Source organism: Lynx rufus, unplaced genomic scaffold (genome assembly GCF_022079265.1).
Source record: "Lynx rufus isolate CCGP_SWC_20201006 ecotype Redwood Valley unplaced genomic scaffold, mLynRuf1.p SCAF_1, whole genome shotgun sequence".
Taxonomy (NCBI): Eukaryota; Metazoa; Chordata; class Mammalia; order Carnivora; family Felidae; genus Lynx; species Lynx rufus.
This window is the reverse complement of record NW_025814823.1, coordinates 156791251-156819236: the sequence shown is the minus strand read 5'-3', so window position 1 is coordinate 156819236 and position 27986 is coordinate 156791251. Positions and strand designations below refer to the sequence as shown.

General features: G+C 38.5%; 1 protein-coding gene across 25 annotated transcripts in view; it reads left to right on the top strand.

Annotated features, from left to right (window-relative positions):
- MCTP1 (multiple C2 and transmembrane domain containing 1) overlaps positions 1-27986 on the top strand; it is a 525474-nt gene that overhangs the window by 413911 nt on the left and 83577 nt on the right. For 19 of the 25 annotated variants that reach the window (XM_047089153.1, XM_047089119.1, XM_047089071.1 and 16 more), the window contains one exon: positions 15016-15135. The exons of the other annotated variants lie outside the window; for them this stretch is intronic. In XM_047089153.1, the coding sequence (XP_046945109.1) occupies positions 15016-15135 (120 nt within the window). The remainder of the gene's footprint in view (positions 1-15015; positions 15136-27986) is intronic. 25 annotated transcript variants of the gene reach the window in all.

Below are 27986 nucleotides of genomic sequence, written 5' to 3'. Positions count from 1 at the left end.
AACAAACCCAACCAACCAAAGGGAGCTGCTGACTATTGCTGACCAGAAAGATAAAACAAATGCCTCTTAACATTTTCCTGCCATTTTGGTGGATGGATGGGCAGGGGGAGAGGGAGGTGGTGAGAAGTTTTATTTCCTAATAGGTGGTACTGTAGGTAACTTGGCAGTAGAGATCAATGAGGAATCCACACGAAAACCTAAGACTCTAGGCCCACATTGAAAGAGCTTCCCAGCACAATTACAAAATAGAAAACACTGTCATATTTATGCAGCAGTCCTTTGTTCTGGGCAGGAAAGCTGCCAGTGCCTACTCTGTCCTCATTCTCCTGTACTAAGATTTGCTTCTGTTTTGCTTTATCCAACTTATTTTTTTCAGCCTGTTGCTCTTCACTATCCTTCCCCCCTTTTCTGTTTTTTTTTCACATCCTAAGTTTTCCTTAGAATCCCTTTTTCATTTGGTCAGCTAGCTCTTGTTCACAGGGTAAGGAATTCAACATTTTCTTTCCCCAAATTGATCATATTTCTCATGGGAATTTATTTATTTTTTTTAATTTTTTAACGTTTATTTATTTTTGAGACAGGGAGAGACAGCATGAACGGGGGAGGGTCAGAGAGAGAGGGAGACACAGAATCTGAAACAGGCTCCAGGCTCTGAGCTGTCAGCACAGAGCCCGACGTGGGGCTGGAACTCACGGACCGTGAGATGGTGACCTGAGCCAAAGTCGGCCGCTTAACCGACTGAGCCACCCAGGCGCCCCTCTCATGGGAATTTAGAACAATCAACATAATAGTCTCACCTTAGGGTGGTAGTATTTTATTATCATTTTCATTGCCTGCCTCTGGGACATTTCATTGCCAATTAACAGTGATTGATGTTGGTGTTTGATTTAACTATTTTAATAGTCTTGGCAAAACTTCTCTGAACTCAAAGGAGCAAGAGCTGTCCAAAGAATCATAATGAAGGTAGTGTCACCAAGTAGCATTTTAAATATTTTGGGAGTAAAGATACATCTGAGATCTATGATCATTCATTGCCTTGGCCTAGGTTTTCTCAGTTCTTTGTTTCAGAATTTACCCTGCAGAAGTTATAATTTTTAATTTTACCCAACTGTACTAAAATGTAATTTATATACCATAAAACTCACCAACTTAAATATGCAATTCACTGATTTTTAGTACATTTACAGAGTTGTACAGCCATCATCCCAAAAAGATCCCTCATGCCAGTTATAATCACTCCCTGTTCCCACTTCCAGCCTGTAGCAGCCTCCAGTCTGTTTTCTATCTCTAGTGATTTGCTTTTTCTGGACATTTCACATAAATGGAATGGTGCAAAAGTAGTCTTGTACGTCTGACTTGTTTCATTTAGCATGATTCTGAGTCCATGACACAGGATGTGTCAGTAGTGTCTTTTTATTGTTGTAGTATTCCAATGTGTGGATATAGCACATTTCACTTTCCACTCACCAGGTGATAAACAATTGGGTTGTTTCCATTTGGGAGGTGTATTGTGAATAACGCTGCTATAAATAAGCATTCATGTACAAGGCTTTATGTGGGCATATGTTTTCATTTCCTTTAGGTGATAACTAGAAGTGGAAGTGTTGATTCATATGTTAAGTTAAAGTTTGTTTACCTTATTTAGAAACTACCAGACTGTTTTCCAAAGTGATGACACCATCTTACATCCTCATCAGCATTGTAGGAGAGTTCCAGTTTCTCTGTATCTTGACCATTCAGTACTCATGGCCTTGATTATAACCATTCTAGTATGTATGAAGCAGTATTGCCTTGCAGTTTAATTTACATTTCCCTAGTGACTAATGATGTGGAGCATCTTTTCATATGCTTATTAGCCATTCATGTGTTTTCTTTGGTAAAATGGCTGTTCAAATCTTTTGCTCATTTTTTAATTGGGTTTTTGCCTTTGTATTATTTTTAAGTGTTCTTTATATACACTGGATACAAGTCCTTTATCAGATACGTGATTTGCAATTATTTTTTCCCAGTATGTGGCTTGTCTTTTCATTTTCTTAATAGTGTCTTTTGAAGCATAAAAGTTTTTAACTTGAATGAGGTCTAATTTTTAAATACATATCTGGATCATGCTTTTGATATTTGCAAGTTCTTTGCCTAGCCTGGGATGCCTGGGTGGCTCAGTCGGTTGAGCATCTGACTTCAGCTCAGGTCATGATCTCACAGTCCTGAGTTTGAGCCCTGGGTCCGGCTCTATGTTGACAGCTCAGAGTCTGGAGCCTGCTTCAGATTCTTTGTCTCCCTAACCTCTCTGTCCCTCCCCCACTCATGCTCTGTTTCCCTCTCTCTCTCTCTTCTCAAAAATATATAAACAAAATACATTTTTTAATTCTTTGCCTAGCCTAAGGCCACAACTATTTTCTTCTATGCTTTCTTCTAGAAGTCTTATAGTTTCAGCTCTATGATCATTTTGTATTAAGTTTTGTATATGGTAATTTTATTATTTTCAAAGATAGATTCATTTATAGCATCCTGCTAATTTCCACAAAGATACTTAAAGATACCTTTAGGAAGGTTCTGAAGGCAAGTAGAAGTGCATAATTTTTTTGGGTATATATGACCTAATTCCAAACTTATCTTTTGTTTAAAAGCCACCTGGGTGGCTCAATCAGTTAAGCATCTGACTTTGACTCAGGTCCTGATCTCACGGTTTGTGGTTTCAAGCCCCACTTAGGGCTCTGTGCTGACAGCTCAGAGAGTGGAGCCTGCTTCAGATTCTGTGTCTGCCTCTCTCTCTGGCCTCCCCCCACTCCTGTTCACTCACTCGCACTCGCTCACTCTCTTTCTCTCTCTTTCAAAAATAAATAAACATTGAAATTGTTTTAAATAAATAAATTTACTTTTGGAAAATAACCACCTATTAATAGCTCATATTTTTGAGAGGACATTAAATTCCAGAGAGTTCAAGAACCCTCCTGAAGCTTGTGAATAATTTAAATATTGAGCAAGGTAGTCTTTGAGTCACTGTCCCAACAGTGAATATCCAAGTAAATTTTCCCCAAGAAACTGATGATCATCACATGGGAGTTTAACATCAGAATTATCCCGCCTGAAGCTGTGATCATGCCTCCTTAATGTCCTCTTTTGTTGAAAAAGAATGTAATACTTAATCAGGAAAATTGAAAATAATAACACGCTGATAGAAGTCAGAAAACCTTGATTAAAAAAATACTTGAAGAAGTTTAAATGTTTGTTGAGAATCATACATCAGTACCATGTGGCTCAACAAAATGTGTCCACTCCCAACAGATTATTTTTAGAAACGAGGTTTTACAGACAATCAAATACAACAACAAAAACGCCTGAAAGATAATACATGTCAGCATATCCATGTCAATGAAGTGAAAGCTTTTCTGAAAATGAAATGGCCTTCTTTTAGAACTCTGGAATCCTAAACTACCAGACATTTCAGGAACTATTTTGGCTGAAAATGATATGAGAGATTTTTCTTTTTCATAATTTTTATTACAGTGGAAATGGTTTTTGTATTTCTAACAGTTTGACAAGAGCTAATTACAATGCGCTCATCTGCTTGGCGGACTAATTTGAGCCATCGGGCATCAACACCATAGACATGCAGCAGCATTGCAAATGATACGCATGCTTCCCTTGCTCCAAGAATTTGTACTTGCTATAAAAGAAAACAGATTTGGACAGCCCTGAAAAAGTTGGGTTTGGTTTGAAGAAAACATTTCAGAATTACATTAGAGCTGGCCTACAAGTGAACTAAAAATACCTGCTCATCTCAGTGGTCTTGGCCCAGGGCCTTTCCTTTTACTGTAAAAGTCAGGCTGTTGGAACAGTTGGAGTTCAGCTTGCTTGCTGTCTAAACTAGTGTTCTCTGATAACTTCTGTTACCATTGAAACACAAGCCCTGTTGCATTTAAGAGAATGTTTGGAGGTGTGGAAAATAGCCAAGAGAAATGTCTACTTAGTGTTCAAACCTCTAGGCTTCCCGTGCAGTAACTACACCACTTAGATCTGTTAAGAAACGGGAGAAAGACATTCATCAGTAAACATTACACAGCAAGGCTAAAAGATGGAATGGAGTAAAGAAGGCTGTTAAAATCAGCCCAAGATGATTATTTGAATTGCAAAGAGAAATGTTCAGACATAGCTAGAGCTGCTAAACATAACTCTTGAAGTTTTTCCAGAACAGAGGGATTGGGGGGAATGAGACCAGTGAAGGAGAAAATTAGAAAATTATAAGACAGAATAGGAGATGAAGTTTCAGAAGCTGGCAAGATAGCTGAAATATATGATATTATTAGGTCTTAAATATATTTATAAAGGTGAAAATTTTAAAACACGCTTTCTGACTTTGGCTCTGCAATTTTAAGATTGAAATGAAGGTATTAAATCTAGACAAAGAATAACCAACAGTAACCACTATGTTGTATCATGAAGGATTAAAAAGAAAAATCAGAAATCAATAGCCTAGGCAAGATATTCATGGTAAGTTGAATAAGTCTGAGTGAGATAATTTGAGTGGAAATGAATCAGAATGGTACCCAACATCCCAAAATTTGGCAGGGTACAGCTCTCTGCATATCAGCTGCTGCATCAAAAAGCAGTCACCGTAATTGATCATCCACTTTTTTAAAGGCATTCCTATTCAGTGACATAGAATGGCGAGTATAAAGACTACAGTACTAATTTTTAAAGTAACTTGTATCACAGACTTTACTAACATGTGTTTGGCTGAGTATCCTATTTTCTGGCACAGTATATAGAACAGAGGGAGTTTCCCCCCATGAGCAACTGAAGTGCCAGCTGTTGCCCTAAATATTGTACCTGTTCATGATGGAGATAGCTTTAAAGCCAGATTTCAAGCTTAGGGAAAATTTTACATTCTGTACAACAGCAAACATTGGTATCAGATTTGTAAGTCTACTCACAGCATTTACACACACAAAGAAGGGAGTTGATCAAGAACTTACTTCAAAAATAGTAATGGTAACAGATTCATTTCTTTAAAAATGTAAAAGATGACTATCTTCAATAAGCCTTAACAAACCTTTACAGCACTTCTAAAGCCTAGAAAAATACACAGAAATGGCACATGTGTATGACAATACTCCCAGGTAATATTGTTCAGAAGATATATGGAAGTATATTTTAATAATGGCGTATTTTTATGACAATATCCCCAAATAATATTATTTAAACATTTAATCCAATAATTTTGTTAGTAATAGTTTAGGAATTAAAAGGAAAGGATATCAGAATGCTATACAATGACTTGAATATCACGAAAAAAAATATGCTTTTTTCATTAGCCCTGGAGGCATAAATAAAAAACAAAAACAAATTGAGAATCAACATTAAAGTACTTTCTTTTTTTAAATGAAAGTATGGAATATTCTTTACCTATACTAGTCAGATAGTCATGGGTCCTTCCAGAACCAGTTGAAGCCTTGAGAAAAGAGACACTAGAGAAAGACAAATTTCAATGAACTTAACAGCCTTAACACATTCTTACATGTTTCTTTATATAGTCTTTAGATATTTTTTAAAGCAGTTGTTCCTTGATATGTATTGATCTGTGTAATCTGCCAGAATGACTTTGCATGCAGCCTGGTTTCGAATGAGCAGAACTTCTATGAATAATAAAGCTATTGAAATGAAAAACTTGGGGCGCCTGGGTGGCTCAGTCGGTTGAGCGTCCGACTTCGGCTCAGGTCATGATCTTGCAGTCTGTGAGTTCGAGCCCCGCGTCGGGCTCTGTGCTGACAGCTCGGAGCCTGGAGCCTGCTTCGGATTCTCTGTCTCCCTCTCTCTCTGCCCCTCCCTCGCTCATGCTCTGTCTCTTTCTCTGTCAAAAATAAAAAGAAAACATTAAAAAAAATGAAAAACTTAACTGTATTTGGTACTGTGGTAGGCATTAAAAACTACTGGGTAATGTACTAATTTCTAATGAAAGGGACCTCAGAGAATCAACATTCTCCAGGCATCTATAAGCATTTGTCACTTTCATTCTACATCCCAACTTTTACTAACATTAGACGCACAACATTGCAGGGATTTCTTATCAGTTATTCATGTGTGGTTGATGTGATGCTCAAGTTGGACATACTCTGGGCTTTACATTTTGGAGTTGTCAGTGTTCTCAAAGCAAAGCCAGAGCCTTTCATCTCTGACTTTGATAAAAATGACATGAAATATCAGTACAAGTTGTAAGCTGAAACAGAAAAAAAAAATCTAAATAAATAACTTTCCAAGCCTCCTGGCTGGCAGGTTATATTGATATAATATCTCCATCAAGGAAACTAGTGTGCATTATGCTGTGATTAGTTGATAGCACCATCTTTGAGGTTGTTTTTGGTCCATTTTGTTGTGGAGATTCTTCTGTAGCTGTTTCCGTGAGTCGTATGTAAGACATCTTCAAATGAGTTCTATCTAGTTGTCACATGTGCTTCTTTACTAGATGGAGTCAAGCTATGCTTTTCAAAAAGGCTTGGGTGTACTAAGATTGTGGACTTTAAGTTTCAAGAAGCAACTTCAAAAACCCAGTGCACAATTTCACGAAGTAAAGAATTAGAAGTTACTGATCTGTATTTATAAGTTGTCTAAGTAAATCTGAATAAACAAAGACTTTTCAGCCTATCAGCAAATAATGACCTAAGTTATAGTATATAATATGCATTCAATTCAAAGCTTTACCAACACATTAACCAATTTCTCTCTCTTTTTTTCCTACCCCTAACCATATATTCCTCCTGTCACCCGAAAAGGGATAGTTGGTTCTCTTGACATATTTTTCCAAGTCACTATAAGGGATCATTTAGTAGAGTGCTTGAGTTTTTGCTCTAAACCCACAAAATACACACACATGCGCGCGCACACACACACACACACACACACACACATAGGCACAACAAAACACAACAAACCAACAGTCTTGGCAGTTTGGTATCTGGTTGAAACTACTCACAAAGAAAGCAGTAGAGGGAGCCATCTCAGTTCTCATTCTAGCTGAGAGAAGGGAAGAGAAATCATTGTATATGAGCATCTGTATGAGGCTCATTTGAACATGATAATGCTCCTTGTACCATTGTGGCATGACCCCAGGAAACGGCACAAGTTGGAGCAATCCATCGGGTCTAAGGTTGTCACCTTTTCCCTGCTGTTTATTTTAGAAAACATTCCAAACAAAACAAAACCTCTCTTCAAAAGAGCAGCATCTCATACTTTAAAATCACCTTGGAAAAGTATCACTATGCTGGGAATCAATCGAATTCATTTTGCCTATCTTCTCTCCTCTTTTCATTGGAGGTGGAACAAAAGGCTTTAGTGGAACCAACCAGAAATAAAGACCTTAGAGCAGGTGGTGATGCCATCTGGCTATTTAAATCAAGGCAAAACCACCCCCTTCCCAGAAGATGAAGTTCTGAAGACTGATGATGTGCAGAGTCTGACTTAATCCAAGGGAGGGTAAATAGGCAGAATGGGTTAACCTCCAGTTCTTTAGCCATATTTTTCAGAAATGCTGAATGTTAATAGATGGCAAGAAAGAAACTAGAGCAAACGCTAATGACTGAGTGCATTTTTTTCTATACTACTGCCTCACCCTAAGTCCTTCAGTCAGAATTCTTGCCATCGTCTAGGAAATATATCTGCCCTTCTTCTGTATACATTTGTTTGTACGCCTACCATTTCTTCTTTGCTAAGTTGGGGATGGTCTGTTGTCTATGTGAAAGAACTGGCGATGTTTCTGAGAGGCGTGCTGGGAGCATTTGGGACAGGAAAATTTTTCACTGGGCAGGACTCTTGCACATAGTTCAGGGTGTTTCGCGCCCCTAGCCTTACCCAGGAAATGCCAGTGTTTCCCTGCTCCCACCCCACGGTTGCAATGAAAAATATCCTCGCATATTTTCAAGTGCACCGTGGGGGAGGGATGTGGCAGCACAGTACCCAAATTTTTGAAAGCTGAAGCTTTCCCCTTCCTTCCTTCCTTCCTTTCTCTCCCTGAGCCTAAAAGGATTTAAAGAAGCATCTGATGAGACTAATTTGCCAAGAGTTCTTTCATTTGCTTCTTACTCTACTCTTGAATCATGTTTTTTTAATTCAAGAATTTTATAACCTTGTTGATGGCTTTTTCAAAAAGAAAAGCTGTTATTTTTAGGTGTCGCTCTACATTCCCTAGCTTTCTTCTTTAAGGCTTGTCTTATTGGTAGAGGTGAAATAGTTTCTTTTTAAGGATTAATTACTGGAAGCAGTTTTTTATATAATGCTAAGCACCTTAGAGTTGTTCCTGTTGTTGTTTTGGTTTGTTGTAAAGCACTGCACTACCCAATTCCTCAACAGGCAAATGGTAGGTATTTATTACTCTTCTAATTTGAGGCCTCTCTCATATCACAGATTATTACCATACCAGATGCTCTCTGTTAGGGTAAGCATATATGTACTTTTGATACATTTCCTCATCCTGTTTTTTTCCTAAAATAGTTATTATTGAAGGATAAAACAAACAGGAAAACATCAGAGAGGGAACGCTGGGTAAAAAATGGGTTAATACTGTGAGGGCCTGGGTGTAAATGTGTTAAGTTTAAGAAAAAAAAATGAATTGAAATTAGGGAGGAAAAGGATTTTCTAAAAGGGCCATGAAATAATTAATTGTTTTGTAGGAGAGGGCCTTTCCATGTAGGCAGAGAATTTTTTCTTCACTTCTTTCTGAAGAGACAGTCAAATAGAGAATCTCATCTCTTAATTAGAAAGAAAAATACTCATCAAACACATCTCATCACTGGAGAGCTAATGATCCACAGCTGTTAGTCTGAAAGGGCAGGCTTTTTTCCTGAACAGTAGGAAGTGTTAATCATTTTGGATGAGATTTCTTTTTAAAATATACTGTAGTTTGCAAAAGAATAGGATATTCAATATTCCAACTTAAATGATTTTTTTGAAGTGTGCTCCCCCAGGGGAACTGTCATGTGTTGCGCTGAATGATCATTGAATGCAGGCATCTTCCAGTGCACTTCAATGAGAGCATCAATTGATAGGATGATGTGAATGGCCCTGTCCTGCCTGGGACTCTCAAGACCCCAGGCTCAAAGAAAGAAAAATCCTGCATGTCTTACATCTCCTAAGAAATGGTGTTGCTCTAAAATCTTAGTATTTTGAATCATTCCCTCTACTTTATATAATTTGCCTTGTTTAAATATGAGCAAAAAGCCTTAGCCCACCTTCACTTCGCTTCTTAGTAAAAAGGGTTTTTGTTTGTTTGTTTAATCTTCATGTGAAAAAGGAAGGCTTTTTTTAATCTGAAAAAATGTAATTGGCTCATTCATCTTTCTAATCTCTGGCTTTATGGCCACCTTGCTAACCTCTTCTAAACATTTTGGATAGAAGAAGACCCCATTTAATAAAAAGCTTGTGAATAGCCAACTCTTGATTATTCAGAACCATGCAAGATAGTGAGAAAGGGGAAGAATGAAATTGGCTCCCCAAACCTCATTTGACCATTAGTTTTTGACCTCTCTGCTGTGTGAAACCTTTAACCAGAACACCTAAGAAGTGGTGTTCCATTTCTTTGCACTAATACAAAAGTAGGTATCCCAGAGTAAGAGTAAGGAAAGAAATAAACATACAGGAAGTCTGCAAATTAAATGATCAGTCAATAAATAATTGATAACTGTAGCCCATCAATATTCAATAAAATTCTTTACCTTAGAGGCAATGGAGCATTGATGGAAAAGCAGCACACTGGATTGAGAGTCAGAAGACCTGGCTCTGCCTCTCAGTAGCAGGTGTCCCTAGACAATTCTCAAATTTGAGCCTCAGTTTACCTATTTGCAAAATAACACAGTATCTTCTGCCTTCTCTGCCTACCTTTCAGGACTTTTTCCCTAAAGTTCTTTTTTGTAATGTGATACAAGACACGAATAATAATAAATTATATTATTTACCTTTCCATAAGTTATGGATTTAAAAAAAACATTCTGAATATTTATGATTAAAATTTAGGTTACTTTTAAAGTCTGGCCCAAATTAAAAATAAACAAACAAAAAGAAAGCCTAGCCCAAATAGACACCAAGTAATTGCATTCTGTAATGTTGATGCTAATATCATAGGCAAGACAACATTGATTTAGATGAAAGGTATATGGATTTAAAAGTGAAAAAAATAGGGACAGGAATTAACATTCACAAAACTGCTAGTTGAGAACAAGATTCTTTTATATCAAGGGGCATGAGATTGTTAAAAATGGTTAACATTTAAAAGCCTGATTGTTTTGAGTTTAGATTTCACACAATCTGCAATGTATGCTAGTGTCATTTACTAGAAATAATGAATTTATGTAAAGACTTGGATTTTTCTTGTTTCAACTATTAGCAAAAATTTTAACTGCAAGTCCTCTGTTTAACACTTAAGATTTCCTTCCAGCAAATGCCTTTCAAACACAAATGCCTCTAAGAAACACTCCCCATCTGCTATAACTTCTCAAAGAGGAATTATTATTTTGGCCATTCTTGGAGGATTAGTCTATAAAGTCTTTGAATTTTGCAGAAACAATTTAAATAGGAAAAGCATTGAGTTGATAACACTTGTACTTACTGAGTACTTTGTGATAAAGTGTTTTCTCATACTTTACATGAGTTGTTCCCCACAGCCAACCTGTGAAATAGGCAGGTGTTACCATCTCCATTTTATAAATAATGGAATAAAATAGAAGCGAAAAACTGATTTGCTCAAGGTCCTGTGGTCAAATAGCAGAAATGGAACTAAAACCACTTCTTCAGTCTTCTAGTCCATACCATATTTATTATACACCATTGTCTCCTTGGAAAAAAGGATGTGTATCAGTTAGCTTTTGCTATATAACAAACCACTTCATAATTAGTAGCTTAAAACAACTACCATTTATTTAGTGATGATTTATGAGTGAGCAATTTGGACCAGGTTCAGTTTGGGTTTTGGAAGTATGGGTCAGGATAGATGCTAGGACTTTTATGGTTTATATTTATATTCTGTGAATGTGTCAGAGATTTTTTTTTTAATCATTCCTTGATTTCTTTTTCCATCCCATTTTGGCCTGTTATGATATCTGACTTTTTTCTCTCCAATTTAGGAATAAGTGGAGTCAGGACCAAGGATAGATCCTGTATGGTCTTGGCTTTCCTGAGGTTTCCCAGCCATTTTTCTTGTACTGCCCTAGTAGGACACTGAGGACCTGGTCTTGAGTGTTACCTTGGCTTTCTGTAGGAAAAGAAGAGAGGATCAATCTCGGTGCAGATAGGCCCCAGGGAGACGAAGCTTGAGTGTGGAAACAAGAAGCTAAAAGGCACTTTTCCTCCCTTGAGGCCTCTCTTAATTAGAGGATGCTCTCCAGCTAACAAGTATTATAATGATCACTAATATTATAGTGACTGGTTGCTTTTTTTTTCTTAGTGATTCCTAGCAATCTGAATCCAGAAACCATGTCGTATCCTAATTTTGAGCACTATTACATAGCACATAGGAAATATTCAATAAGTACCTTTTATTGTTAATCTGTATTTATGTTCTTTTTGTCTTTGACCTTTTGGAATCTCCAGTTAGATACTGAGAAAGAAAAAAAGAATGCTTTTGTATGTAGAGTTTATTCAGAGCTCCCTTGTTATTTTTTAACAAAAAGATACTGTCAACAGCAGATGATTTACCTAATCATCCAACTATTAGATTCTTAATGCAAAATAGAGAAGATTATTTTTCTACTGCCAAGATCCATAAAACTAATGAAATTCTACTTTATTTTTTTTCTCTTCTATATCTTCCCCATCCTATGTTCTGGTGCCCATGTTGGTAGGGCATGTAAATACCATAAGTATTAATTAGGCATGTACAGTTCTGAGTACTGTATTTTTTTAAATGTTTATTTAATTTTGAGGGAGAGAGAGCACAAGCAGGGGAGGGGCAGAGAGAGAGGGAGACAGAGGATCTGAAGCTGGCTCCATGCTGTCAGCAGAGAGCCTGATGCGGGCCTTGAATTCGCAAATTGTGAGATCATGACCTGGACCAAAGTCAGACATTTAACCCACTGAGCCACCCAGGCACCCCCTGAGTGCTGTATTTTAAGAAAGCTTTTGCTGTATGGATTTGGATGTGGTGAGAGGACTATGCCCACAATGGAGATGTGCCCAGTGAACCATACCTTGTGACTGGTGCTTTAAGTAACTAGTAACGTTGAATCTAGAGAAGAAAAAGGTATGATACGTGTCTTGATTACTTAGTTATCATCTAGAAAGCTTATTCTATGCAATACCTGTCCTCCAGCTAACACTGAGACATAGGCGTCCCAAGTAACATTATTCTGGGTGACCTATCAGAACTCTAACACCAGTGAGTGGACATTACAAGATGGAATATATGAGTTTAATAGATTTAAAATAATTAGAGTTGGTGCTGTTAACTGTGGAATCATCTGAGTCCCATCCCTGAGGCCAAAACACACCAAGTCAAGTTTATGACTGCATAGCCAGAATGGATAGAGAATCTTTATGTGCCTCAGAGAGAAACTAGTTAGTGGCATCCTAGGTTATAATTCTTTTTTCTTTTAATTATTTGTAACGTTTATTTTTGAAAGAGACAGAGTACAAGTGGGGGAGGGGCAGAGACAGAGAGAGAGAGACACAGAATCTGAAGCAGGCTCCAGGCTCTGAGCTGTCAGCACAGAGCCCCACGTGGAGCTCAAACCCACCAACTGTGAGATCATATCCTGAGCCAAAGTCGGATGCGTAACGGACTGACCCACCCAGGTGCCCCCCAGGTTGTAATTCTGAATACATTTTCATGAAGTTACTTGATGCTATATAGTGGCTGTATACTACTTTTACTAAACAATAATTAGGTAGACTTCTGTTAAAAGACTTGGGAACCTAATGCCCATTTATTCATATATTCAGCAAATATATATTTATTGAACACCTACTGTGCCCAAGCACTGTTCTATGCTCTGGGGATAGAACAGTGAATAAAAAGAAAAAGTCTTTATCCTTAAAGAGCATATTTTCTGGTAACAGCCTAAATTTTACTAATAAATGTGTAAATAATTAATATGGATCCCAGCCAAAAATTATTTCCCTTTTACATGTGTTCATGTCTATCAAATTTGCCTTAATTCATTTCCTGAATAAAGAATTATCTTTTAAAAACATATTTTAATAGAATAATCAAACCATAAATTATAATTTGTATCATCTTTACATATATTGCATAAGTTTCAAAACTTAAATAGAAATATTTGCTTTTTCTGGAGATCCTTCTACTTCTCTCATGAAAGAAAAGATAAGGCTTATGTCTCATGCATTGATATATTTGAGATTTTTCTTATTCATGAACTTGAATCTATAGTTACCATGTAATTCTGTCTAAAATTCATTTCTTGGGTTACTAAATCATTATTTATTGGTGTGGGTTATAAATATCCAATTATTTAGTAAAATATATAATTTTCAGGATTTAATGTCACATAAAAAATAGATGGCACAATGTCATGAAGTCATTTTAAATATTAGGAAAGGGATGTTAAAGGTTATAAGGTCTATAGTCCTGTGTTTAGAAATGAAAACACTTTGGGGCACCTGGGTGGCTCAGTCTATTAAGCATCCAACTCTTGATTTCTGCTAAGATCATGATCGCAAGGTTTGTGGGATTCAGCCCCATGAGTCTTTGCTGACAGTGCAGAGACTACTTGAGATTCTCCTTCCCTCTCTCTCTACCCTTCCCCCACTCGTTCTCTCTCTCTTTCTCAAAATAAATAAATAAACATTAAAAACAGGGTGTTCTCTACCACTCCACACAAGTTCATTTTCTCTGCCATCTTAATAAGCTGTATGCTTGGCTGAGGTTTATTGAGAAGGCTGCAAATGGTCCATGCTGCCATGCCTGGCAGGAATGTTCTTAGGGCATTGCTCCTAACCCTTCTGGCCTGTCGAATGCAAGATGTCTGTATTACCCCAACCAGCTGGCTCAAATCTCCACTTATACCATGGTTCCACTAAACCTTAGCAGGAGGATGACTTTCCACTTCTCAGTAACAGAATAAGTACTACCTGAGGACTTTAGTCGACCATAGTTGACTTTCTGAGTTTCAGAAGGTATTGCTAAACATTTACACAATAATACAAATGGGTTTGAGAGCTTATTGGGTACCAAGCAGTGTGTTAACTTCTTACCACGTCTCAACTGTGTAATTGTCACAGCCTCTCGGGTGAATACTCTTACCACCTCCATTTTACCGGGGCAAACCCTGAAAGGAGGATGCATGTGGTGCCAAAAGTTATGGGACTAGTCAGCATTAGGAATAGAATCCAGCCCTTCACTCCCTTCACTAAATCATCTGACTTAATGTTGCCTTATTTGGTAGCCAGAGCCACAGACCCAGAGAATTCAGATGATCTCTTCAGGATTACAAGACTTGGGGGGTGGGGAGTGGCGGGGTGGGTAGGGCAAGTCACACTTGGTACACAGTGCTGGTTATTTTACACTTCTTGGTAGCAGTGCTTTTATTCATAATGTGAGATCTTTGCTCTCGGGTGCGGACTTGGTATTTTCATCTGCCTATGAAGCATGTTGCATTGTGAGACTTTTTTTAAAAGTCCATGATATTAAATAGTGATTCATTATTTATCATCAAGGCAGATAGAGGCTGTATCTGACAATGTAGTGAAGCTCATTGGGCAGCCTTTTTTTTTAACTGTATTTTGGCAACCTAACAATAATTTCACTAGGGGAGAAAAATTAAAATCGCCTCATTGACAGTGTAATGATAACAGTTTTCCTTCATAGAAATTAAAGTAAAAATCTTAACAGTAAGTTTCCAGGGGTCATTTGTGCTTTTAGAAAAATGCCTAACAAGTTCTCAAGTCTTTGTTTTCAGGATACATCTTTCCATTCTGAAGCATTTAGTTTTATGGTTTTGAGTGGAGTATGGATAAGAGAGTCCATTTAATGAAAGTCTGAGTTGACTCATCTTTTTTTCTCTCCTTCTCCTCCAGCTCTTCCTCTTTGTTGTCTGGAACTTTGAGCTCTACATGATACCACTGGTTTTGTTGTTACTATTGACATGGAACTACTTCTTGATAATATCAGGGAAAGATAACAGGCAACGTGATACAGTAAGTTTCTACTTTCTTATTCGTATGTGTTTTTGTTCTTATTCCGAGTCGCTCTGACAAGGTCAACATCGATTCATTTTTACAAACTAGAAATTCTGTTTATAAATACTCACGTTTGGATGAGAGTTTTAATCAGTTTAAAACTAACAATTCTTTGGTCCTAACAGAATAAAAAGTATCACCTATTTCTAACATGACTTGTCTTGGTAGGAACTAAAATCAAGAGCCCACCAAAGAATGAGCTATGATTTTTAATTATAAATGGATTATTTCAAACGAGTATTTCTTTTGCTCTCCTTATTTGTTTTTATGTCTTAATCTCGAATTTAGACATAATATCATGAAATTATTTATGATCAGACCGAACGAATGTATTTTATTTAAGACATTTCTCTGTAGTCTGTCATTGGAAGGAAGGAATGATTGATGGTTGTTGGCCTGGAAAAGTGCATAAAGTACCTTAATTCAATGAACATTCACTGAACAACAGCAAATATCTTTCTTTGTGTCAGGGTTGTATTAGAATTACCAGCTGGAGGATAAAGAGCTTTCTTTTAACCTAGGAAAAATTATACTGAACCCACCTGCCCTCTCTGGCATTTTCGAAAGTTTTTAGAGTCTGTGAGACAGCCTTCTCTTTCAAAAAGAGTTCTAGACTGAGAAGCAAAAGCTAGCCCCACATTATTATCATATCTGTTGTTCTGCCAACTTTCATTCCCCTTAGATTATCTCAGTCACTATACCCTTAGCGAACATACAACTTCAAAAAGCTTTCCTATATGTAAATGAATGGAGGGAGGTGTCTTCTCCAAATAGGACATTTGCGATCTGATAACTTTATAGATAGTTACTGAGAAGACTTTAAAGGTTTTTCAAATGTGGGAATCTATTTGGTAGCTCTTTGTCTTCATCAGATTACATAGATTTTTTTTTTTTCGGCCATTAAGAATCTACATTTGATTTCCAGTCAGGAGTTGCTGCCATCTACCATGTCCATAAGGGTACAGGAACCAAAGTTGTTTGATCATCAGTTGAGTAACATTATGTCATACTTTATTATAATAGCATCATCACGGTTGCAAACACATACCTGTGACCTAAAACAATTTCCCTTTTAAACAATTCAAGCAAAACACGCTTTAAATGGTAACACAGGGAGAACCAATTTCTCCAGGATAATTTTCTTTATCATCAAAGTAAAAGAAACATCCTGATGCACAGCCATCTACTACATGGCAAAGTTGCCAACAAAACACCATGTTTATTTTCCTGTTTAATTTGTATATATTTCTGTTTCTCTCACATGACTGTATGTTTGAGGGAGGGGACTCTTTGTTCATCTTTGTACTTGCCACTTTCTCTGGCAAGTGTTTTGCAAGCTTGAAGTGTTGAAAACATTTTTTGTAAGGTTTAGCAAACCAAACATGAGATTGTTAACAGAGATTTTAATGGTTAGGCAGTATTAACAGATGAGAAGTTATTATTAGCAAGGATTTTATGGATATATATATATATATATATATATATATATATATATATATATATTTAAATTTCACACTGAGAGACAAGCCCCAAATGCCATAAGCATTGGTGTCATGGGGACTAATAGGTGCTTTTATCAATTAATCCAGGATGTTTTCTTTAAGAAATGAGACTCACTCAGACAATTGCTTTTTTGTTGCGTTTATTTCGGGGAGATTGTCGAGAGAGAAGAATATCTATTTTTCATTCAGTTGCCTTGAGACAAATTTGCAAATAAGATTATTTGCAAATAGGAAAAAGTGGTAATTTAGTTCCAGCTTCTTAATCCTATGAGGGGGCTTATCTTCAATATTTAGTCATTGGTTTGAGTATTCTTAGTGAAAAATTCTGTAACTGTAGAGTTTGCTTGTTATCTTCTCCAGAATACACCTGCCTTGTATTCTGGTCCACTGTAACCTTCTGTAAAAGGTCCACTTTTACAGGGGAAATAGTAGTCTATCATGTATCCTCTTGGGTTTACAATTCTCTAGGAATTTTTATGACTACTGAAAAGTTACTACTATGTAAATTTCTCTACTGCCCTTTTCCCCCCAAAATATAATTCCAATATTGTATTTACCAAATCTTTTGTTTTAGACATATCTCTAAGGGAGTTCCCCTTTAGCCGCAAACAACATTTTATTCCTTCAAGTTTCATGAAATGCCAGCTACACTCCATAACTCTCAGTAACTGCTTTTTATTTGCCCAAACACACTATCCACATATTCTTGTCTTCCTAGATGCCAGAGCAGCAATCGCAACATTTCGTTCAGTTTTTTACTCAGTGGCTCCGTTGAGACTTTATGTAATTTTTAAATCCAATCTGTCTAATTATGTATCTTCTGTCATACCTAACTGTGCATTTGTACTGGTTGCTCCTTTTGAAAACAAACCTGGATTACACCTTGCTGCTTACAGTTTATGCACGTAATGCACGCATACACACACACACACACACACACACACACACACTTCTGTACATATACATATACGTTCATACACACATACATACACATATATGTAAATCAAGGGAAAGTGTTTGTAGGGGCTGCCGTGCTCTGCCTAACTGACTCTACTGCATAGTGCATAGCAGTGGAGGAAGGTATTTTGCCCTGAGTCCTTATTAACCACACCACTGTGTGATTCTAGAAACCTTTCTGTTTTGAGAGAGAGACAGACAGAGACAGAGACAGAGAGAGAGGAGGAAGAAGGAGGGTGGGTGGGCTGGCAAATTTTCTGTCATTAAAAAAAAAAAATCATTTGTACATTCAGCTGAGAAAATTCAATCAGGATGAAAATTATAAAAGAAAAACAAATCAAACTGACCTTGAGCTTTGTATGCAAGAGAAAAACCGAAGTATCATTTCCATGATATAAGAAGTTGAAAAAAAAAGAAAATAAATACTGTGAGAGATGAAAAGTGCACCAATGGGTAAAAATTCTGTCCTCACCATATGGGTTGATAGTTGAGATTAATACCAACATAGGAAAGGATTTCTTTGTGTGTTTATTGTTTATTAAGGAGACCATTTCCTTTCTTGGATGCTTAAAATTGTAGGAGCTAAAACCCCCTATCTTTTCTCTACCGTGGTGCCTGTTCTAGTTTAATGAGAAAAATGAGATGTAATCCTTGCCGAGTAAGTTTTGCTGCATTTAATGAGCTGAACCCTTTGAGAACAGGGTAAGGAAACAGCCGTTCCTGAGGCTAATGCTGTAGACTCAGAGGTGCATATGAGAAAGAGGCGTGGTTAGAAGTGGTATTTCACCTCTGCTGGTTCCCAATTGGACTTGTTAAAAATAAGCAGTCCTACATCTGAGTCTACCTACACTCAGACCATGACATTAAAATTTCTGGCATGAGAATTGTTAGGCTTTTCCAGAAAAAAAAAAACCTGTTGAATAAATACATGCTACATTCAGATATGTCTCGGCAATGAAGGGGATATAAAGACAGGAATGTCATACTTGTCTTGGTTTGAGCTGTCACTCCAAACCCTGAGGAAAAGTCCCTCCTGCAGCGCCCATTAGGCTTGTCCCAACTACCCACATTATAGTTACTGTAGACCGAAATTTCTAAGTTAAAGAGTAGATGCCAGGAAGTTGCCTTTACTTGGGGCTTAAACACTACTGCATGCTCATTACGCCCTGGGCACCATGTTAGGCACATTCTTTCCTCATGTCCTTCATCTCGCCCCCAGGAGAGAAAAGCTGATTATATCTGCCTAGCCAGTGGGTTGGGTCATCCTAAGTGCCAACTGGTGGTCTCTTCCTCTGTGGTAAGCAAGGGAACATTCTCATGTGGAATCAGCATGGCCATAAGAGCCCTTCCTTGAGAGAAGGGAATCAAGTCTCAGAGAAGGAAAGACCTGGGTTGGTCAAGCAAATCAGCGGTCTCTTGCACCTTGTGAGGCATAGGTTTCATTATTAGTACTTTACATACAGAGAAACCAGCCAGCTTACCCAAAGGGACACAGAACAGGCATACAGTTGGAAAGTAGCAGAATGGGTATTAGAGTCTGTCAATCTGTCTGAAGTTTTTACCTCTAACCACCAGTCAAGTGCATTACTCTTGAGACTGTATTTTGATACATCTCATGTCTCCCTGGATACCTTTAGAGCAAGTTTCTCCCTTGAGCTTTAAAAAAGCCAGTAGCAGGGCACCTGAGTGGCTCAGTTGATTGAGCATCCAACTCTTGATTTCTGCTCAGGTCATGATCTCACAGTTCATGAGTTCGAGCTCTGCATTGGACTCTGTGCTGACAGCACAGAGCCTGCTTGGGATTCTCTCTCTTTTCTTCTCTCTTTGCCTCCCCCCTGCTCATGGTCTCTCTCTCTCTCTCTCTCTCTCTCTCTCTCTCTCTCAAATTAATAAACATTAAAAAACAGTAGAAAAGCCAGCAGTATGAATTCCACCTTCAAGCATGCAGATTGATGGAAAACCTTCATTTTCCCCACTTCGCCTCCATATCCTCCTTCTCTTCAGGGAAATGGAACAGTTATTTATTAAGTAACTTCTATGTATCAGGTATCCTGCTAAGCCTTTTTATACACACTATCTCTTTTTTTTTTTTTTCAACGTTTATTTTTTATTTTTGGGACAGAGAGAGACAGAGCATGAACGGGGGAGGGGCAGAGAGAGAGGGAGACACAGAATCGGAAACAGGCTCCAGGCTCTGAGCCATCAGCCCAGAGCCCGACGCGGGGCTCGAACTCACGGACCGCGAGATCGTGACCTGGCTGAAGTCGGACGCTTAACCGACTGCGCCACCCAGGCGCCCCCACACTATCTCTTTTAATTCTTTATAATAACTTTATCAAGTAAATTACTCTAAATGGTTTTATCATCATTTTACAAATAAGGAAATTCAAAATCTAAGAAGATAAATAATGAACTCCATAGAGTAAGTGAGATAGGAACCTAGAGTGTACCCTGTTCTAAAGTCCCAGGCTATTTCCATAGTATATTCTTGGGCATGCTCTTCCCAAGGGCTTACTTTCTAAGTGTCCAGAGCCTTATATGGAATCAAGTATCCCCCCGAATCCTTCTTATGAGGTTCCCCGTGACCTCTCAAAAATTGGTGTTGGTCCCTGTTTGATCCCAGGTGACCCCACTGATTTCGAAATTGTTCATGACCTGTAGGACCACCTTCAATCCACCCAGATGAACATGGATGGGAAGAGTAAACCAGAGATGAGAATTAGTGATTAAAAGACTTTTAATGTTCTTGATATACAAAAATTCTTCAAGAGGTGTTTTTTTAATTACACTTTAAAAGAACATTCATTTGTACTGTCATGATACTCCTCCCACATAGCAATCTCAGTTGCCTAATCAATGGAGGCATTAAAAGACTAAAGAGTAGGGTAAATCAATGAAATCATTCTCTGATTCATGATGTGACTGTGACACAAATTGAGCCAAATTCTGCCTTGCTAAAATACTTTAGTAAATGCTGAAATGTTTTGTTAGCGTCCTTAAATGGCAAAGCCCTCAATTCTGCTTTTCCCCTTTAGAATCATACTATTATTTCTTGTTGGATCTGTTCCCATTAAACCCAGAGCACTTATTTATAGAAATAAAGCTTATGGAGAGAGAATTGTCTTTGTTGCTAGAAATGCCGGTGGTTGGACGACTTGGGATGGTCCACCAAATACAAGCCAGCAAAGAAACATTTGCTTATTTGACCTGAATTCCTGTAAACCAAATACATTTGTCCTTTTCTCAGCCAGCTGCAAAGAAGTCCGTGGTGTAATATTTGAATAAGTAGAGTATTGAACAAGTGAGATATTCCTAACAGAATCTAAAGAGGCTGGCCAAAGCGGGCTGAGAAGAGAGGACTCCATAAGCAAAGCACTTTGAATGTACAGTTAGACCTTCTCTGCTTCAGTACTTTATCATTCACGGAAAGTAGCATAGACCACAAGCCTCCTCTGTTTGCATCTCAGTACCAAAAAAGACCACATACTTGCTCTTAACAGAAGCAGCACTGAGTCATACAGCCTGTAAACACATCTAAAAATGGATGATCAGTTTTTTCTTCTTCCTGCTTATTTCAACAGCAATTTTCTCAATTTTTTCAGAAGGTCACCAGCTTGCAAAAATCTGAGAAGGACCATGAAAAGAACCAGACCTTTAGTTTCCCAACACAGTCACTAACATTAAAAAAAAAAAAAAAAAAAAAGTAGAAACCAAACAGCCAATCAGATGTCAGTAGAAAAGTTTATCCCCTATGACTGCCCTCAAAGCTGTTCATCAACTGCTTAGCTGTGCCAGATAATCAGTCACCGGACAGATTGGTGTCCCCAGACACCAGTGATCATCAATGATCGTCACCTCATCAGGCTCTGGACACTGACCAATAGATTTCTACAATTTTTCCACACTGCTCAAATGCCCCCCACCTCACCACCATGCTCTTATCCCCTCAGTCTCAGTAGATGCCAAGGCCTGTACCCCGCAGATTTCTCTCAAACTCTAGCCCCTAAAGCTCTCTGAATTCACCCCCAATTTAAGGTTGCCAGATTTAGCCAGTAGATATACAGATGCCCAGTTAAATTGAAATTTGAGATAAACAGAGATATTTATCCTAAAATAGTATTCATTATTTATCTGAAATTCCGATGTAACTAGATGTTCTGTGTTTATCTGGCAGCTTTATCCCAACTACACCTTGAATTCTTACCTCAAGACCTTTAGGAAGATGAGCCCTTCTGAGACAAACTTCTGATTTTCGGGCCGCTTTGGTCTTTCTCCAACATCTTCAAGCATGTTGTGGAAGATCCCCTCACAGGCAGGCCCCATTCAACCATACCTTCAGTTCTGTCTCCCCCGAATTCCAGCAGAATTGTTTGTTTGTATGTTTTTTTGTTTTTGTTTTTGTTTCCAAATGCAGAATGTTTATTGAACAAAGGGTGAAGGTACTGGGTGGAAGAGGGAGTTACAAACATGAACCAGGCAGTGCCCCTGCTCTTTTGTCATCTCTTTTACCCACAAAACAATGTTTCACCACTTGGGAGCGCAGGAAACCAAGGTTTTGCTGCTTGCAAAGGCTCCCACGTTGAGGCTGGACCAGAACACGGTTCTAACTGGCTCCCAGGCCAGGATTCTGTTGTTCTCTACTTGCATTCCACGGGCGCCCAGTCAGCAGGCCCCCAGAGGGCAGCAACTTTGTCCGTGTAGCATAGTAAGAAGCAGGGGGAAGGAAGGAATGATGCCTTTCTCATCATGTAGATGGGTACCTGGGTTACCCAGGGGAAGCAGGTAACCTCTGCAAAGCTGGTAAATTTGTGTGAGACAAACATGGTGGCCCAGGGAGGAGCAGAGCAGGCCAGATCTCGAACTTTGTGGAAGCACATGTGCTGCGCCAGGCTCAAGTTGTCCTGGAAGCCACACATGCTTCTGGGGCACGTACGTGTAGCCAGCCACCCCTGGCACAGTTTGTGGTGCGATTACGTGACAGGTGGCTGGAGCTCTTGAAGTGCTTGCCACAGGAGCCACATGTGAAGGGCTTGAGGTCCAAGTGTGCTACATGGTGGCGCTGCAGCCACTGAAGCCGGGTCTCCCCAGCGCCTTATTCTGGGTCTGCCTCAGAGGCTCCTCCTCGAGCTGCACCAGGAACTTGGAGGGACCTTCTCGGAGTTGACCAGCAGGCAGCAGCTGGTCGAGGCCTTGTGCGCTCACCAGGGGACAGGGAGGGGGTAGGTGGAGAAGGCAGGGGAGGAGAGGAAGGGGGGCGGGGAGGAGGAGGAGAAGGAGTAGCAGCATACTGCTCCTGTTGCTGCTTCCCACCTTGGGGAAAAAGGAAGCTTTGAGGGGTGGTGGATGCAGGAGACCAGGACTGAGCATGGCCAGGATAGCAGCTGCATTGGAAGCAGTGATGTCTGGAGCAGAGTGTATTTGTGGTTTCCCAAATAGTGATACATTCTCTCCATGCATTCTACTCTTTCCTTAAAAATAATATATTCATGGCATTGGCATGTCATTTACAAAAATTGGATCACCTTACATGCACAGTTAGTACACCTACTTTTACATTTACTTTTTAAATATTTATTTTGAGAGAGAGGGAGAGAGAAAGAGAGAGTGAGTGCATACAAACAAGGGAGGGGCAGACAGAGAGGAGGAAGAGAACCCTAAGCAGACTTGGCGTTTTCAACACAGAGCCCAAAGAAGGGCTCGAACCCATGAAGCCATGAGACCATGACCCAAGATCATGATCCCAGCCAAAATCAAGTTGGACGCTTAATGGACTGAACCACCCAGGTGCCCCAGTACATCTACTTTTTATATCAGCAGCATATCCAGAGGATCCTTTAAATCAGTGGAAAACCCCATGATTATTACTAGCTACATAATTTTCACCATATGAATAATTTTTTCTTAAACACTCCTTTTAGAAGTATTTCAGATATTTCTTCCATCTCAATTAATGCTGTAAATAAAATTCTAACCAAATCTTTGGTCAGGTCTCTGGTAATGCCCTTTAGGACTATTGTCATAGGAGAATTTCTGGGTCAAAGTCTGTGTACATTTTAAGTATTTTGGCAGTTAATACTATTTTGCCACCCAGTAAGATTTTAATATTTCATGCATATGTTCCTGGGTAACCACCTCACATCTTTATCATTTTCTCTACTAAATCATCCCTGAATTTCTCACTCTCTCCCCCTACCACCAGCATGCCCCTACCAAGTCATACCAAGAAGATAAGTGAACTGACCCCTCTGAGATCCCATACCTGTCTCACTATATCGTAATAGTCACCTCACTGTGGGTCTTTATCACCAGGTCGAAATTGTTCTCATTGTATCTTACGTTTTTGTATTTACTCCCAGAACAGAGCAAGATGTCTCAGACACAGAAGTGTAGCAGTTGCTCAAAAAATATTTGATGAATGTATAAATATTTTAGTCTAATCTTTCTTTCCGCGTCAAAAATTGTCTAATATTTTTGATTTAAAAAAATTATTTAATGTTTATTCACTTAAAAAATTTTTAGCATTTATATATTTTTGAGAAACAGAGAAAGAGCATGAATGGGGGACGAGCAGAGAGAGAGGGAGACACAGAATCTGAAGTAGGCTCCAGTCTCTGAGCTGTCAGCACAGAACCTAACGCCGGGCTCAAACCCATGAAATGTGAGATAATGACCTGAGTCGAAGTTGTACGCTTAACCAACTGAGCCATCAAAGCACCCCTTTTAATGTTTATTTATTGTTGACAGAGAGACAGACAGACAGACAGAATACAAGCAGGAGAGGGACAGAGAGAGAGGGAGACACAGAATCTGAAACAGGCTCCAGACTTTGAGCTGTCAACACAGAGCCCAACGCCAGGCTCAAACCCACAAACTGCGAGATGATGACCTCAGCCAAAGTCAGACGCTCAACTGACTGAGCCACCTAGGCACCCCAAAAATTGTCTAATTTTTATGCAGGACTATTTCCATTCAGCAAAAGTTTATTAAACATCTACAGGCGTGTCACTAGCTGTTGTTCAAAGATGATTAAGAGAGGGTCCCTTCCCAGGACAGTTTGTGGTCTAATGAGAGAAACAAACAACTAAGTCAAGTACATGAATATAATAGATGCAATAATAGGGGTGTGTATATGATTTGCAGGGTGTGCAACCAAAAGGGGTTTAGATCACCCCAGATGTATGTGCATGTGCTGCATATGTAAAGAAAAGGGGTCTGTTCATCTGTGACCACAGTTCTTATTCCACCCTTCAGTCTGTCCCTTTCACTAACTCCATGTTTGCCTTTAATACTTCTTCAGTATATTGGCTGTCTTTCTACTCTATTCTCAGACTGTAGCAAAACTTCAAATTGGAAAGATAAAATTATAGAACAGTAGAAGATGAGTGTTACCTGTACGTGACATCTCAGTTCATACAGAGAAAGATGTAAAGGAAAACATTTCTATTTTTAAAAGTCAATTTACTAAACATTCTCCTCACTGGAAGGCATACTTGTTGGTTTGGATCTGTTAAGACTCAGAAGAAAGGTAGAATTAAAGTTAGCGGTAGCTGCCATAGAGGATTGCTTGTAGTTACTCTCATATCTTGCCTGAATCCTTCCCACCTTGTTCAGATTCTCCAAAGACGCATGTGAGAGATAAAGAGGGGAGCTTCATTCTTCTAGAGGGTTCTTCCCTGAAAGCTAGCTCCTGTTCCACCAAATGAATTGTCTTGGCAACCTTGAAATAAACCTGAGTATCTTGCCCCCATAAATAATGGATTTTCTCTTACTTGGGCCCCGAATCACCCCTGGTGTCTCAGAAACTCCTTGAAAAGCCAACTTTCTAAACTCCCTTCAAAGCCTCCCTTAGATCCAAAAAACTCATTACCTAGGTGGTTCTCCAAAGTGTCCAACCCAGGCGTTTACCTGTATGTCAACCAAATGTTTTTATTACCTTTGTTCTTCCAAAAGGTCTTCCCCCACAATTTTGTCATTTCTCTAATTGAAGAGGGAGCTGAAGGAAAGAAGAAAAAAGGATACTCACAGTTTGGGTCTCAGTTCCCAGGGTGGATATGTTATTCTCCCTCTCCCTCTTTTTAGTGGTAGCCTGTTTGTTCTTTGTGAATGATTTTGCCATCTCCTTGTAGCTAGCCAAAACTCCTTGAAACATTATGGTGAGGGAGGTAGGATATACAGTCAACAGAAGCACTTTGTAGTGTAGCTGACTCATGACCCCTTGACTAGTTTGCATTGCTAGTCCTGATCATTATACCCTTTGTAGTGGGTGGTGTTGGCGCAGGGTTTCCTGTGATATTTGTGGAGATTTATTGTCCTGGTTCGGAAAGGTGACAAGAAAGTGCAAGACTTCAATTAACAAACTAAAAGTAGAAACCAAATGGTATGTCTTTATCTGCTTGTGGAAAGTGTTGGTAAATCAGAACTATTATAGGGGTCCAATAATTCTGAGCGTTTTATATTCATAATTTTTTTAGTGTTATATGATACACATTTATCAAGGGCATGCAGACTTAAAGCCTTTCCACCATCTTGTACATAGAACTGTAAGGGTACATGTAGGTAACCAAACTAAAATATCCCTTCAAGGGCATTTTCCGTCATCTGTTACTGAATTTATTTCATCATGCAAGAAAAAATAACTATCGTACCATGCCATTTGTTTTTTTAAATAGCCAAATATTTTGGTAGCATGCTTAAATGGAAGAAAGTCAGTTCATCTAAACGAATTTCCAACTGAGCGACGCTCCCACAGGCAGCATCAAAAACATCTTAAAAATGAGTGTCGCCACTACTCATTTCCAGGTGGTTGAGGTTAAAAGACCAAATTTTGAAATTAGGAAGACCTGGATTTAGCTCAAGACCTTCCCCCTTGTTGGCTGTACAAATTTACTCATTCCCATGAGCTGCAGTTTCCTCATCAACAAGAGGGATAATACCCACCTTGTTGAGGTCTTGTGAGGATTGAAGAGACAACCTACTGTCTTATACTGAGGACACAATAAATGACAACTAGGCACCTGACCATGTGGAAGACAGGACAAACCAGGGTGGCTATAATGAGGGTTTAAACATTGTATGTCACTTCTTCTCTTGAAGAGTTCCCTTGTAAATGCTCTTGAAAAGGATGGTTTTCTATGACCATCAGTCTTGGTTTTAGGCTTATAGACAAAGACAGCACTGTCACAGAAAGACTTCCTGTGTCTATAACCCCCCTGCTATGTGTATGGAAGTCCCACAAATATAAAAACTGTACTTTGTATCAGAAAAAAAAAAAAGCAGATGAAGAAATTTGACCCATCCTCTACAGATGAAAGCTTCTTCGTAACTGGTTTTACAGAAATACCATAAATAAATGCCGTTTTCCAGATCATATCAATAGATATTTGAAAGAAACATTTTTCTTGTTTATTGTAATACAAACCTCCACCATGCACAATGCATAAAGACCAGGGCCAGCAGCGCTGTGAGCAAGGAACAGGGCATTTTTCTGAAACCATCTTTGAGTCCAAAAGCACAATACACCTTCCTAACAGCCTCTCTCTGGATGTCGACTAAGAGAAGGAGGAAGGTAAACCCACACTAGTGTACCAGGCCTGGGCACAGGGACTAATTTTAATAAATCAGAATAGAACATGAAAATGTCAACTTAATCAAGCATTTAAATTTTATTAATCAAGCCTAATTTTTATGAGTGCAAATAATCACTGAAGCTGGACAAATTTGTTCTCGATTGCATCAGAAACATAATTTTAATATTTAATGGACTGATGAATTTAAATGGAGAATTATCTTTATGAAACATGCTCTTCATAATTTTCCATTAAATGAGAAATAAAAAAAATCAACATAAATCTTACATAAAGGTTATTTAACTAAATGTTGGTACTATAAATATTATAAATGCATTATGCACTAATTTAGCAATCATACAGTACACTACATAAAGCAGACATGATAAGTGGACCAGGCAAGCTTTTCCTAGAATATAGAGCTCTTGTGTTATATTGTGGGAAGCTCATGATAAAACGGTTACGGAGGTTTTATGTGAGGTTTCGTGAACATTCTTTTCATTCAGGCTTTTATGCTACAATTCGCCATTCACCACAGACATTCTTTCCAGTTCAAATGTAGGTCTAAACCCACATGGGCTTTCTTTTGTGAGGTGATTATTCTTTACAAAAAGAGAGAAAAAATATTTTTATCATTATTATTTATAGAAAAAGGATATAAAGAAAAAAAACTAAAGTTTTCTGACTATGATTTTTGACATTCAAAACGCAGTCTCTTTTCAAAGTTAGATTCTTCTCACATAATGTTCTCAGGCTTCAAAATATTCTAGGCACAAGAAGAACA